Source organism: Stegodyphus dumicola, chromosome 9, assembly GCF_044657685.1.
Source record: "Stegodyphus dumicola isolate Sdum_Otavi_A_Nest chromosome 9, ASM4465768v1".
NCBI classification, from domain to species: Eukaryota; Metazoa; Arthropoda; class Arachnida; order Araneae; family Eresidae; genus Stegodyphus; species Stegodyphus dumicola.
Genome location: NC_140776.1, coordinates 124,360,071 through 124,375,917, shown reverse-complemented (window position 1 = coordinate 124,375,917; position 15,847 = coordinate 124,360,071). Strand labels below are relative to the sequence as shown.

Genomic DNA, 15,847 nt, shown 5'->3' with positions numbered 1-15,847 from the left:
GTTTCTAACCAAAAATATTTGAGAAGAATCCATGTATACAGCGATATGTTTTAACATAAAAAAAAAAAATCAGAAAATTGCACAATCTATGCAGCATAGGAATTACGCACACGTTGCTAAAATTAACTAACATAACAACGAGAAATTTTAAACAATACCATATACACAGTGTTCTGTTTTAACTGTGCCTATATTCGCAGTAGGCTTATGTCATTCAAAATTCAATGGCTCTATGTACCATTGGTTTATCACAATGCGAGATATATACATACATTTATGCAGATTTTTCATTATTTAATTTCTTCAAATATAATGCAGGACTCTAACATTTGGTGGCAACAGTTTGAAAAGTGAAACGGACATTTATAGTGATTCAATGCAAAATCGCAAAACAAAAACAATAGTCCTTCAGGGACAAACCCCCTTGGACTAACAATAACGACAGAAATCCATTGCAAAAAAAAAACAATGAACATAACATTCTACAAAATAAGAACAACAATAAAATAAAATGCGCTTACCATTGTTAATGCTTCTTCAAACTGTAGAAATGTCAATTTCAAACATCAGTAAAATTAATCAATTTCCACCACTTTATCCTTCCACCTCTTCCCCCCCCCCGGAGGTCGACATAGAGTACTCTGCGAAGTACTGGCTAGGATCTGTACCTAGGCAGTCTCGGCAACGGGGGTACAATATGACAAACTTGGCAGTTCCTGATGGTCCATGGGGGTAGATCTTATATTCACTCTTCATGGGCTGGGAGGTATCAGTCCCCTCCACCAGGGTATTGGTAGCCAAATAGCACCTGGGCCATTGAGCATATGGTCACTGCTGTCCTTGGTATTCCATGTTAATTCTAAGGAGAGGGGTATCCTGCATACTGCTGGTAGGTAGCCATAATGAACGGCTAGTTATTGCTCCAAGTTCTCATGCCCACCCCATCATGATCACCAACAACTGGGACGGTGGTCTTGGCTGGCTGGTTCAGTGGTGGGTTCTTTGTAAAGAGGGAGCCTAGTTAAAATTGTTGATGTCTCAGGGATGTGGGACCCTGGGTCCATCAGAAGTGTTTACGACTATCCTTTTGGGTGACTTTAACTGGTACTTTGTGCTAGTTCCCCGAATGTGATTTAGTTCACAGGCAGTGGTACAAATGTAGTTAGTTCTCCCCCATCTTCTGAGACACAGAGCATACAAAGTCCAGCATACATTCATGAAAAAATTTTGCCCGTATTTTTTAATATTAAATTTACCTTGCACACAATACAAAAAACACGACTGAAATTTTCCCACCATATCTTTCATTGCAACATAAGCCTTTTCAAAGCACCCAACAAACTAGCAAATAAAACCACTCTAGCAAAATCAAGTTTCAGTGTCAAAAAAGTTGCCATACAAACAACATTGCGCTAAAAACCGACACCATACATCTGGAGGGCATATACCAGAGTAGTACCAAAAGGGGTTATTTCTGTGAATATTGCTAAACATGTGATAAATTTAGATTTTGGCTATTTTTTGTAATTGTAACCCTTTCGTATGGCCCCGTGGTTTTGGTTCTTACCGTTCTGTGTTTGGGTGCACGTGCGTGGTATGGTCTTTTATTTTGAACTTGCTATTATTTTGCTGTGGGTACCATCATTTCAGTAGGTGACTAAGGATGAATGTTGGTGGGTTGGATGATGGAGGAAAGACGTTTGATTTTTGCATGAAAGCTGGTTTAATTTCCGATAGATATGAATAAGCCGAAACGACAAAAAATTTAATTGAATTGCTTACCTGGAGAATGGAGGAGATGGGGGGGAAGCCTAAACGTATATACGTGAAAAAAGATACGTTAAAAAATTTATGTTTCATTTTATTTATTTGTCTCTGTGGATTAATTTTTGTTAAAATATATGTTGTTTAATGTTTTTACATTAGGAAATATGTACTTTGGGTTATTTATCCCTCTCTGTTTGTATATTTTTGGTTATTTGTTTGTCTCTGTGTTAAGACAGCGGAGAATTTGGTTGATCTTTACAATATGGTAACTGGTAGTTTGGCGACATTTTGGAGGCGATAAAGGTTACTACCTGGCACTTTGGTAATAATGTGAGCAGTACTCAGTTCCGATTACGCATTATTTTGTGTGAGGGAAATGAGAGATCATGGGATATGTCATGTGATATTAATGGACGAATTACGGTTCTTTAATCGGAAAAGGGGGGAAATCGGGAAAAAATCTGGAAATTTTGTATTTGGCTTTATTCTGTGTTGTGTGAAACAGTGTTCGTGAATTTTTGGATCCCATGGCCGTAACTAAAGTGAATTTGAAATGGGTATTTATGTATATATTAATTTAATGTATGTGCTCATTTATATTTTAAGTAGTGTTTTTGAATTTAATTATATTTTAATTAAATGATAGTTATTTTGTGAATTTTATGTTTGTAGGAATTTGGTATACGTTTTAGTTGAAGTAAACATGCATGGAAATAATTTAAATATCTGACAATAAGTATTTGTAATGGTTGCGGTATGAATTCGTTGGTGACGTGTATAATGTAATAGATGATTTAGAGGTAAAAGTTTTTGGATATTTTATTTATTTTATATGTGGAAATGTTCATTACTTTTTCGCGATCAGATAATTTCATATATGTTCTTTTTACCGGGTTTAAAGATTGAGAAAATTGTCATGTATTTTCGTGAAATTTTTCTAATTTATGAGAAAAAAGCAGTGTACATGGATATAGTGAAGAGTGTGCACAATGCCATTTTTGTGCAATTCTGGGATGTTTTTTTAAGTAAATATAAGTCGGCGTGTACATGGTTTATGTGTATGCGTTATTTTGAAAAACGCGTAAGGAGTATGGTATTGTGCACTTTTTCCCAATTTTGCAGTGAATATTTGTCATGATTAAGCAGTTTTGTTAGATAAAATTTCTAGCATAAGTGTAATTTGGCTAGTAGATTGTTGGAAGAAGTGTTCAGTAGATAAAAAGAAAAGAAACATGTCTTTACTTCGTGATGATAAAATGGCGGCGGGAAAAAAAAATAGAGGGTTGCTGTAGGAGAGTTGGTCGTTAAATTTTCGCCAAAAAAACGCCAAGTTACCATAATGTAAAGATCAACCGAGAATTTTTTTCTTGTTACCATAATAGTTTTAACTTTGTTTTAGCTTCCTGATTTTGTTTTAGTGAAAATAGATTGATGTGTTTCATGGACAAAGTTAAGGCAGTGCACATTGCCTAGTTTGTGCAATTCTCTGATGTTTTTTAAAGTTTAAATATGTCGATGTGTACATGGACACCGAGTTTGTGTAAGTCTTTCACTTCTTATTTTGGTTTTGTGTAGCGGTCATCTTGAAATTGGTGCCGATCTTGGCGTCAAAAAAGAAACGATTCTCCAAGGGGTACCATAGAGTAAATTTTTACCGACATTACAATCCTTTTATTTTTTGGTTATTTTTTTTTACTTCGAGAGTAACACCAAGAAGCAATGTTCCTTAGATGGCTGTCACCCAAAATAATTCCAAAAATGTATGTAATAAAAGCAACAAAAATACTCACCTCATGTGTTCTCGGCTATAAGTCATTGAGTGAATGTGGCACTTACAGCTCTTATTACAATGCATATAGTCCCAGAATTAATCCTCTTTCTCCTGATCCTGATACCAGTAATGCCACATAAACTCCACAAAGAAGGAATAAAAATTTCATTTGGAGACTGTTGAAGACCCCCACATGTGATATTCTCTTTTAATCTGGTTTCACATACTCTCAGTGGTGTTGGTATAGATGCCAGTTTCATGGTCTTTATTTATCAGGAAATGATGATCAACAAATATTTGAAGCTTTGATTACTGATGCAACTATATGCTTTCCAACAGTCAGAAATAACCTTGGTTCCAGGCAAGATTGTCCAAAAAATCACCTCCAACAAAATGTCTTTTGTATCATCTTCCGTAACTTCAAAAAATCACCTACCACTTTCTCTCTGAGTATCATTGCCAAACATCCACTTTCTATTCACTCTTCTGCCTCTATTATACTTTCCTTTTGTTGAAATTGCTCATCATTCTTCACAGCTATACGAGAACCACCAATCATTTCACTCTTTTTGACTCGTACATCTGTATGCACTTCTGTACAAAAATTCCTGTAATCAACTACAGTTTTATTTGAACAGACATTCATCTCATTCATAAGCAGATTCATTCCAGCTTCATACTCCCATAAATAGAAAAATATTAAAATATCTATTGTACTCAGCTTGCCTTCTTTGAGCCATCTATCCTTTGTTATAGGAGTAATAAATATTTGCACCTTTCTTGCAGTGATAAATATTTGCACCTTTCTCAGGATAAACCTATTCCTAGTTGTCTGGTCGATCCTTATGCTAAAAGAAATCCAGTGGTGTATCTATGGCAGCAGGGCATGTACCGTGAGTGCCAAAATGTCCCTGAAATTATATCAAAAAGAGATTAACATTATTTTAAAGGGCTGAAGTTTTAAAATCTTGCAATGGCCACCATTCTGTGTAGATATGCCACTGACCAGATGCATACCTATCATACAAACTGGACATTCATACTGAGAGCTAATTAAACCTTCATTCATATTCTAGTCAATAATAGCTTTCTTATCCTTATGCTCTCAGCCATGGAAAAGAGAAAATGGGCATTTATCTCACCAGACATACTTCTTTGTGAAGGTAATGGGATAATGATCAATTAAGAACAAGCTAGATCAGCTAACAAAAACTTATGGTCAACTAACTGTAGTTAAAATTTGGAAAATAGTGCCACATGCCTCCAGCAAACTAAGAAGATCCAGTCAAATAAAACTTAAGAAATACATAGGTCAGGTGACAAAAATTGGTTGCTATAGAACTATTACAATAGATCTGCTTTCATGGAACCATAAATTGCACATTGCTTTTTCTTGTATCATAACCATTTGCAGATTGATAGGCCCACCAGCGGCTGAGCGGTAAAAGTTGCTGAACACTGGTAGTTCGGTCCAAGGTTTGAATCCCGTGAACGGACTGGCTGCATGGGCGTTTTCGTGGTTTTCACCGTGTGTAACGTGTATACGAGCTAGTTTCCCTTAGAAAGTCCTCCACAAAGGCATCCCTCCTCTTAGGCAGATAATGCTAGTGTGCTTTGTCGTAATTAAATACACCATTGCAGATTGATGGACTTAGTTAATTTTTCTTGCAAAATGTTGTTGCATGATTTGCTTACTACCTTATGTAGAAGTTATTTAATGTTTAAAATTTTGCTGTGTAAAATTTTTTTCAATTATCTTTCCAAGAAAACAATAAACATGTACATACCTCATTTTTATTTTTATTTTATTTATTTATTTGTTTTTCCCCAAACATGAAAATGTGCTCAGTAATTTTGAACCACTCATTATATATATGTGCATCATGAAATACATCAAAGTTTAGGCAGTAAAGATAATCCAGATATAAAATACCCAGAGCTGGTCCAGAATCACTGTGTGGGTATCAGGTAACAAAATTTTTAGAATATAAAAAGTCACTGAGATTGTACTGAGCAGTAAAACATTTAGTGCTGAACCTGGAAATAACAGAGCATTTTGTTATTATAATCAAGAAAATACCTCTTTGTCATGGTAATTTTTTAAAACATAGGATTTCTGAGGCAAATGCTTAGCTGGTTAGAGGCACAATGCAAGAATTTTCCAATCTGTTAACAGAGTGTTGTAAAGTATTGATGTTATTATCATGGTGCTGCAGTCTTATAGGACTCATCCGAGAGGAGGATGTTATGGCATTTTTGTCCTTCCATCTTTGATGTTCTCTACAGGGCTGGATTTACAGATAAGCTATACAAGCTATAGCTTAGGACCCCCTCTTTCTTGGCCCCCCCAAATTAAAATATAAATAGTATTAAAATATATTATAAAAGACTTATAAAGGGTCCCATATTTAAAATAGCTTAGGGCCTTATCAAATCTAAATCTGGCTCTCTACATCATTTTTATTTGCAGATCCTACAAGAGTGAAAGGTAGCCAAAAGCAATGATATAGCTGATAACTGTCCCAATTTTTCATTATATTTCCTGGTCTTTTAGATCACAGAATGTCCTGGTTTTTAATTTAGGTAGCCTTTGCTGAGGAAAATATTTCCCAGCAATAAGTGAAGTTTATTCTCTACTATAGACATTTGCAAAAAATTTTTTGAAGCTTCAACCAATGTTTAGTTAGTTGATATTTGTATTTAATTTTGTTTGACATAAATCTGTGACACTCATACGCCATGTAATAGTATGTATATTAATTTTATTTTTATTATATTTTAAAGTATTTAGATTGTAGAGTCATTAGGTTTATTGATGCAGGAGATGTGAAAAAAATGCAATGCCTTTGGCTGGATTCAAACTCCAGACCACCTGAATACACATTGAGTGTGCTTCCAGTTACACCACGAAGGCATGCAGAAAGGAGGAAGAAAATAACCTTATAAGATAACATTTCTTAATATAAAAGTACATTTTACTTCAGAATAATATTTTAAATAGTTCAATTACTTGGATTATGCAATTTGGAATTCTTTTGAAATTATATGACCATACAGCATGAAAATTTCTCAGATCTTGCAATTTTTCATATTTCAAGATAAAAAGCAGTAAAAGCTTTTTGATTTTGGAGTTGATATTGAATTATGCATGCAGAGATTTTAAGATTTGTGAAGTAGCTGTACAGTGCAAAGTAGGCATGCTCACAGGTTGTTAATATTTTGATAAAGTATCAAGATGGTCATTGAAGTAGAGGTTCCTCATTCCAACAATTCATTGTATATATATTTGATCCAACATAAATACCAGTTTCTTGGAAAGATAATCTTCTACATACATACCTGTTTCTTGGAGAGAATAATCTTCAGTCTTCATATGCTATAATTTTTTTTTTTTTTTTTTTTTTTTTTTTTTTAAGTTAGAAAGTGATTGGTATGACTATTCAGGAAGATACAACTTATGCACAAGAATGAAGGTCAGACAAAATTCTGATTGGTGATAGAATTATCTGTTTTCCTTTCTTAAAAGGATAAATTGGCCAATAATCCTTCCTTTGAGGCTTATAGGTACATATACATATGTGCTGTGTTTGAGGCTTATAGGTGCACATACATATGCCATTCCGTCGTCTAAATGTCACAAATTTTGATTCTTGGTGTTGTAATTTTAATGACATTTGGCATAGATTTATTCGATAGAATTCTTGACTAAACCTTCATCAAATAGAATGTTGTTGCTTTGCTAATTTCATGACTGCAAATATGTAATGAATTACACTTGTAGCCTTCATGTCATCAGTGGCGTAGCTAGGGTGGGGCAAGGAGGGACAGCTGTCTCCCAGCGCAGCATCCAGGGGGTGCCAAATTGATGTTGTGAAATTTTTGAATGAAATGTTTTACATTCTTGGGACACAGAAAGGGATGCAGAATCTCAGTTCTCCCCGTGTGCTGAAAACCCTAGCTATGCTTTTGCATGTCATTAAGGTATGAATAGATGACTTGTTTAATAGTGTAAATATGCTTTGCAGTTTTTCTGTTCAACTACTATTAAAACAAAATTATTTCTATTTTTCAGACTGATTTTTTTTTTTTTTTTTTTTTTTAAACATAATGGCAAGAAATGAAGAGAAGCATTATGGGCGATTAAATCGCTTGTTGCTGATGAAAGAAAAAGAAGGTATGATGCATATGTGATTACTGAGAAAAAATGTGTGTTGTAAAATAATTGATAATTTTTAGTTACGATGAATTTAAATTGAAGTGTATTTTATTTATTTAAGTCTTCTCTACAGTTGTTCTTAAAAATTGTATGTTTTCCTTAAAAAATAAAATTTTTACATCTTCCTGTCTCTTTCTGCTTATTCTAATTTTAATTTTTTTAATATTTAGACTTTGCGCAGAATACTGTATTGGGAAACCTGCCATCAAAAAATAATGTTCCATACAAAATTTATATGTAAAAAATATTTAAAGTATAAAATTCCATTTATCAAACTTTGGATCTAAAATAATTTTTATATAAGTATGTATATATTTTAAAATTCAAGAAAGTAAATTTTTTTTAACCCTTTGTCAATTACAAAATTTAGTAATTCTTTCTTCCCCAATACACACAATAACTTTTAGTGATAAATTTGTAATGTAAGCTGTGTTCGTTTGCGCCCACTGTGGTGCGTAACTGGAATGCAAGCTTAACTCATTGGTGTTTGGTGTATTTAATTATGGCAAAGCACACTAGGGCTGACACACTGTCTACCTAAGGGGAGGGATGCCTTCGTGGAAGACTTTCTAAGGGAAACTGGCTCATATACACGTTACACATGGGGGAAAACTGCATAAACACCCATGCAGCCAGCCTGTTCGCGGGATTCGAACCTCAGACCGAACTACCAGTGTTCAGTGACTTTACCACTCGGCCGCTGCTGGGCCCTGAGCTCGTTGATGAACATCAAAAAGTTATCAGAAGTATTTATATATCTTCTATTCATATTTCGTTTTTCAACATATGATTGAAGTGCCATGTTTTGGGTGTATCTTCCATCATACATGCAACAATAGACAGTATGTATGTGGTACTCATGGTGCATACCATGCGTGTTTTTGAAAATATGTTGATTTACATGCTTTATATTTAACCATCTTACCATTTAGAATTTTTCCTCTCTTAAAATATCTTGGTTCTTGTAAACTACTTTTATTTATTATTATATATGAACAGAACATTACCTCTGAGTTGTAAGTGCAATCAAACAAATATTTTTCACAAAGTCACAGTCTTCAACTTTTCATGGGGAGGGGTGCGGATATTCAGGAACTACCAAAATTTATTTTTGATAAAATAACATTTAAAAAAAATAATTTTAAATCTCTTTTGATTTAAAAATTTTTCTACAATAAATTATTCCTGTAATTTTACTTTAAATTATATTTTTAAGTACTTGTTATTAATTTTATATGTATTTTGATATATTTTAGAATATGAAAAAACACATCCGAAAAGACCAAGGCTTGTAAGTATAACACTTGTTTTAAAATTCTTTCTATGTTAAAGTCATAATTTTTTAAAACCTTAATATTACAATCAATAAGTGATTTTTTTTTTTTTTTTTTTTTTTTTTTTTTTTTTTCAGAATTAACATCAAATTGAATTGATAGAAATTAAAATAGTTATTTGTGTTATGTTTTAGTTGGAAGTAGACTAGAGAAAAGTTACTTATGAGATACAAGTTGACAGTTTTGGTGATTTATTTTAACCATTTATCAGTTTCATTGTTCTGCCATATTGGGACCAAAAATAAGCATATTTTTTATAAACAATTTTATGTTCAAATCAATTGCATGAATTCAAATAGCAATCAGAACTGTTTCAAGAAAACATTTATTAATTTAACATCATTTTAATTACTGCAAAAACAAGGCATTTTTACTTAAAGTTTTCTTTTTTCTGACGAAGCTGTGGTACTGCAAAGAACACTAGCAAAGAGATGAATGTTTGAAAAACGCATGTATTGTTTGAAATACTTATATTTTTATTTCTTTTCAGAACTCAGTTTTGATATGATGTATTTTAAAACACGGAGATAAGCAGAATTCAATATCACAACCGGAACCAGTGACAGATAGGGCCGGAGCGATTTTGGGCTGATTAAGATTTTCGAGTTTCTTGATCAATAGTGATTAAAAAATCATTATTTTAAATCTGATACCGAGTCAGAAGGAGACAGTGCTCTATCTATTAATGAGTATTCATCCAAAGCTGAAATGCAATTTTTGAAAAAATTGCGTCTTGTGTGTATATAAATTACTCTTGAAATATAATTAATAAAGTAACTCATACTCAAATGTCATTTTTTGCTTATAAGTTTGTACTCACCCTATCTATAATGCAAACTGAATGCGAAAGAACTTCAACTTTTCATGGGGACAACTCAACAACATTCAAAATTAAAAATTGTAAAAAGTAGATTAAGGAGTAATGTGAAGCAAGCTAATTTCAAAACATTGCTGTTGATGAACATAGAGAAAGATATTTTGGATACAGCAAAAATTGAAGATGTAATAGAGGAAATATTTTCCCTGGTGCCTGGAATTAAAAAATATTTAAATGGCCAATTCTGAATTAACTGCTGTTTTGTTTGCATTAATTATTTAGTCACTGTTATTTATTGTTTTTATTTTATTTATTTTAGTTACATATGAATAAACTGTTACTTTTCTGCAAAGGTATATTTTTATTTTATAATTTTTTTTATGATGATGATATGACAATGATAACTTAAATGTATAATGACAATTCATATGAGGCCTTAGGGCTGGCATGTTTTTTCCTGCCAGGACCGATTTCTTTGTCTAATTGGGCCGAGACAAAAATATCTGGTTTCTTGTCAGATATTTTCCATTCCTTTTCGAGTTACACACAAAGCCTAAATGAAAAGCAGTAAAACCTGTCCTTCAACTAGATTTACAATCCAGCCTCTCCTGCGCTACTAAAGACATTTAGTAGAAACACCACAAAGTAAAAACCCCAAGCAAATCAGTGGATTGGTGTAGGAAAATATGCTGCCTGAGTGATATATGGCCAAAACAAGAAAGCCTTTTGTGACACCCAAACTGTACTTATATAAGTTAAGCCTTTTGTGACATCCAAACTGTACTTCGGCAAATCTGTTAAGTGGTTAAAAATCACCAAACTAACAGTAAATATCATAAGTTGGCTAACATCAACCTATCAAAAGAAAATAAACTTTATCAGTTTGAAATACAAATTTTATTTATTAAATAGGGACCATATGATACATTAAAAAAACATTTTGTTGTTCTTTCCATATATATACATGGTGATCTGTTATCCCTTTAAGAAAAAAAAAAAGAATTGCACAAATTTAGCATTGTGCACAACTGTGGCATTGCATATTAAAATTATATTTCTATCTTAAAAATGAATTGGTAGGAATTCATATGTTACATGTAAACGTTTTTTGCTTAAATAAATAAATAAATTTTTAAATATATTATGTTGGTATTAATTAGGTATTTGTATTGGCTAATGACTTTTATTGTTTACAATTTTTTGAACCCCTCTCCCCCCCAAAAAAAAATCTTTTAAACAGAGTTATGCATTGTTATCTTGAAAGTTATATAAGTTCAAAATAAAAATGACAGGAATTACACAAATCATAGTTTCTGTGTAAATAATATAAATAGTATTTAATTTGTATGAAACATACATTTATATTATGAAGCTGAACATTTTTAACCTTTCACCAATCTATACACATAGGTTAGGGAGATAATGTTTTCAGTCCAAAAATTTGATAGTGACTTGCCAGTGAATAAGCATGAATTAGGGTCGCCACATATTTTGACTTTTTTAGAAATGATGCACATGTGTATGGTGATCTTTTTTATGCACAATAACTCTTATATCGAACTTCTAAAAATTTTTGTTTTCCATATTTAAGCTCTCTGCATTCATATTAAGAGTTGATCAGATTATGAATAAAACTGAACAGTGAGAAGTGGTACTTTATTTGAAATCCATAACAGTTCCTATTGAAAAACTATATTAAAATATGATCCAAAAGTTTTTGTGATAAAATAAACAACACACTTCAAATTGGGTAAAGAGATTTTTTTAGAAAAATATAGCCTTGCAATTCGTTTAATATAAAGTAATGCAGTACATATTGTTACATGCATACGGGTTCGTAATAAATTGAATGGTCTGGTGAAAAGTGAATAAAAAATTTGTTACTATCACAGCAAATAAAACAAAATGCTTTAACTTCATCAAGATATTCATGTGATATTGTAATATCTCACAGTAGTTATCTTTAAACTACTAAAAACGTTCAACAGAACTTAATTCAAAATAGAGAAAGCTAATCCAATTTCACCATGAATTCGCTACAGTAAACAACAACAGTTTTTTAAACAGCTGAACAGAGATGTTTTTTCAGTCCCGCTTTTTATAACATTTTTAAATACACGAGCACATTCTGGTATTTTCTCGATATTTCCCGAAAAGCAAAATCATACAGTTACAAGATATCTATTTATTAAATGCGTGTGCTTCTGTATTTTTAATATTTTCGGCATAGCTTTTCCTTCAAATAAGTCTTGTGCTGCATTGCATGGTAATATAAAATAATTTTAATTAATTCTATTTAAAAATAGCTAATTCAATACAAAAACCGTAACACTGTCCCCTTCTCAAGGACTTTACGACCAGTGCAGTACAATCCCTGGACAGGAAGCCAAACTTACAACTAAGGCATCAATGCAATAATAAACATTACATTACAATAACAAACAACTTAATAATTACAATAGTAACTTAAAACAATTCAAATACTATCAAATGCTAAATACAAATCAAATACTAAATACAAGTCAAATCAAATATGCATTTAGAAACAAAAAGGACCATAGTCTTGCACTATTTACTATTATTTACACCACATACTGTGGCCATAGTAATGAGTTAACCTGTTGTAATGAACGACTTTAGGTTTAGAGTTTGATGACTTACGAATCCAAACCACGACATCATTCAGCCTATTTAGGACTGTGTATGGGCCATTCCAAGCTGACTGTAATTTCAGACAGAGTCATTTCTGTCGAGTCAGATTCCACAGTCACACCTTGTCTCCTTTGTGGAATTGATGTCCAGTAGCTCTTGTGTCATATCGGGTCTTCATATTCCTCGTTGCCAAGTTGACTCGCTCTTGTGCAAAATTGTGCATCACTTCAAACCAGGCCTGGAGATCTTGGATGTATTCCTAAGGCAATGAAGACACCCAGAGGTCAATGAAACAAAAGATCACAAACGTCACAACTGAAAAGCATATGGGATGGAGAATAGCCGGTAGACTGGTGTTTCTCTTTGACCCTGGTATGATTTCAGCAGCTTTCTGAGCACCGTCTTTCACATGAGACATCCGCGTTTCCAGGTGAGATCCCTTCTGAGGATGGATAGTCATGTCCTCAGATGCTGAAAGCAGTTGTTGTCTTTGAAGTCTAAGGAAAAATTGTATTTCTTAAAACATTCATTTCGAGTATGCATGGATCTGTAATATATGCCATATATACTGTGTGATGGTAAGCAGTACCTCCAAAGGTGATGTTCACATTTAACTTCCCAGCTATGGAGATTTTATCACCAGACGCAGTCTAGGTAACACAGGATGGCGTCCAAATGAGTTTATCTTTAAATTTTTGAGCTAAATCCTTCAAAATGATGGTAACATTAGCTCCTGTGTTAATGATAATATTGCAAGGAACTCCATTGATATGCCCATTGATGGATAGTCCATTATTACTGCCTTTCACTGCAGAAATCGTGAGTGCTTTAAAATGGGGGTTTTCACTATCCTTCAAACTCTGCTCTGTGATATGATCATTAATTTGATTCCTGCGTTGTTGCTGGGAAATGGTCTTATTTTCTGTACCCTGGAGTGTTCTGCAGTTCCTTTGTACATGGCCTTCAGCTCCGCAATTCCAGGTCTTTGGTTTCTTGTCACAGATATTCCGTCTCAAGGTATTGAGTTGTTTGGTCAAATAGTCTGTATTATTTTTCGTGCCCAGGGATGTTCTGCAGTTCTTTCGTATGTAGCCTTAAACACCACATTTCCAACACTTTAGAGACAGTTTCTTCTCACTTTTATTCTGTATCAAAGCATTGACTTGTCTGGATAAATCATCTAAACATCATCAATTGATCCACTGGCTCGTGGACTTGTACAGCTTTGACTGGGTAGCGATCTCTACGAGTTACTTGCTGGGCTGCCTCAAATTTCATGGCGTAACACTGGAATGCTTTTTATATCCTTAACATTCACCATTCCCAGAGCTTTCTGTATTTCAGGATCCCGGATGCGGTCGATAAAGTACTGCAGGAACAGGATTTCTCTTATTTCTATTGGGCATTCCTAAAAGGTGAGGTGAGACAGCCTTTCAACATCTGTGGTGATGTCCTGAAGCGTTTCCATAGGTTTCTGTTGATGAGCTTTTAAATGAAGCCTGCTGCAACATTCGTGGTAAGATTCTGAAGCGTTTCCATGGGTTTCTGTTGACAAGATTTTAAATGAAGCCTGCTGTAGTCTTTTAAACATTTCTCGCCAATGTGCAGCTTTAATGCCCCGGACACAGCTTCGAAATCTAATCTCAGGTTTTCGGGAAGAGTCTGCAGGATATCTGCTCTTAGAGAAGCACCGAGATGACAGGCCTTAGCTTGTTAATCCCAACCATTTGCTTCTGCCACTATTGAAAATTGCATCTTATAAACTTGCCAAGAGGTTTTCCCATCATAATAATAACATAATAATAACAATAGGGCGCTTCCTTCTTATGAAAAGAAGGAAAGGAGTTTAGGCAAAATTGCCCATTACTCTTCCGCCATTTGATCATTTAAATCAAGGGATTTAAATGGTAACTCCCGTAAAAGGTAAATAATAAATAGATAAGATCTCAAACTGACACCAAATCTATAGTATCAACAAAAGATCCCATCTCTAAGTTCAAGGTGTCGGCTGGATCGTAAAAACTTGCCTATTGGATGGAAAACCGATTCAATCCCTCCCAAACCACCAAACGCAAATTCTTGACCAAACAAGAGTGCGATGGAGAGTCAAATAAATAAATAAATAAATAAGGAGGGCAGAGGTGCATTCTCAAGCCAAATGGCCAGGTAGTGTATAAAGATTTGATATCAATATATTCCAAAACACAGCTATGAGAGGGAAATCCCTGCATAGTTTCTTTTCAAAAAAAAAAAAAAAAAAAAGAACTCATAGGGCGTCTCAATGCTTGTTTCTTGTGGTTCCATATTCACCTTACCTGTAGGTGTTTAGTATACATCAGAAACCCTATTATGCCAGAGAGCCCTTTGTATAAAAGGGCTTGATCAAAGGTAATATAGGGAAACCCAAGGAATTTGTTTCTAGGGACAGAGAACACTGGGCATCGTCCCAGAAAGTGAAAAGGTGTTTCCTCTTCTTCTCCACAAGCTGGGCAGAGAGGAGATTCGACAAGACCACATTTGTGGAGATGCTTAGCTAGATAAGCATGTCCAGTAACAATTTGAATTACCTGGCGTAAGTTAGTTCTACTGAGGTGTATGAGTTTACCTGAAAAGTTAAGTGTACTGAGCACCAATTTAGAATGAGCACAGTCTGGAAGTTTAGACCATATATCATCATGTTTGTTCTTTATCCAGCTTCTTACTTCTTTTTTAACCGTTTGATATGAAACTGGGTAAAATGGTTCTGGGCCAGACATGGGTAGTTGCGAAGCATCTTTAGCTACTTTATCAGCTAGTTCATTTCCAGCAAAATCACAATGACCTGGGACCCAGACTAAACTAATGGTATTATGGGCCTGAGCCAGAGAATTGAGATCTTGAGTACAGTTCAAAACACAGTTTTGTAACTTGACACTATTAGCCAGGGCAAGGATGGCTGATTGGCTGTCAGAGAGAATATATATATACTTATCAACTGTATTTTTAGCTAAGAGCTCCCTTGCGACCATATTGATCGCCAGAACCTCGGCTTGGAAAACAGTTGTAAATTTACCAAGGTATAGATGAAATCTAATGAAATCTTCTTCAGATCCCTTGGTCCTTATAATAGCTCCAGCTCCAGTGAAGTTGGATTTTGATCCATCTGTGTAACATTCAATTGAGCCTGTTGGAATTAGGTCAATTAGAGATTCTATCTCATTCCTTTTTGGTATATAAGTTGAGAATAGTTTATCTGGAACTATTGTTTTAGTAATTGCATCTTTGGGCATATAGATTATAGGGATCTCATT

The 15,847-nt window shown here is 33.9% G+C and overlaps 1 protein-coding gene across 2 annotated transcripts in view; it reads left to right on the top strand.

The window, feature by feature from the left end:
- The window catches only part of LOC118203070 (uncharacterized), a 63,579-nt gene that overhangs the window by 1,635 nt on the left and 46,097 nt on the right, over nucleotides 1-15,847 (top strand). Inside the window, exons 1-3 of one of the 2 annotated variants that reach the window (XR_004760504.2) lie at nucleotides 7,611-7,712; nucleotides 9,011-9,045; nucleotides 9,579-10,257. Coding sequence is in view for 1 of the 2 variants with exons in the window: in XM_085824051.1 (XP_085680177.1) it covers nucleotides 7,646-7,712; nucleotides 9,011-9,045 (102 nt within the window). In the remaining variant the exon portion in view is untranslated. Of the gene's footprint in view, nucleotides 1-7,610; nucleotides 7,713-9,010; nucleotides 9,046-9,578; nucleotides 10,258-15,847 lie in introns of those variants that run through there. The other variant, XM_085824051.1, reaches the window with a different exon arrangement.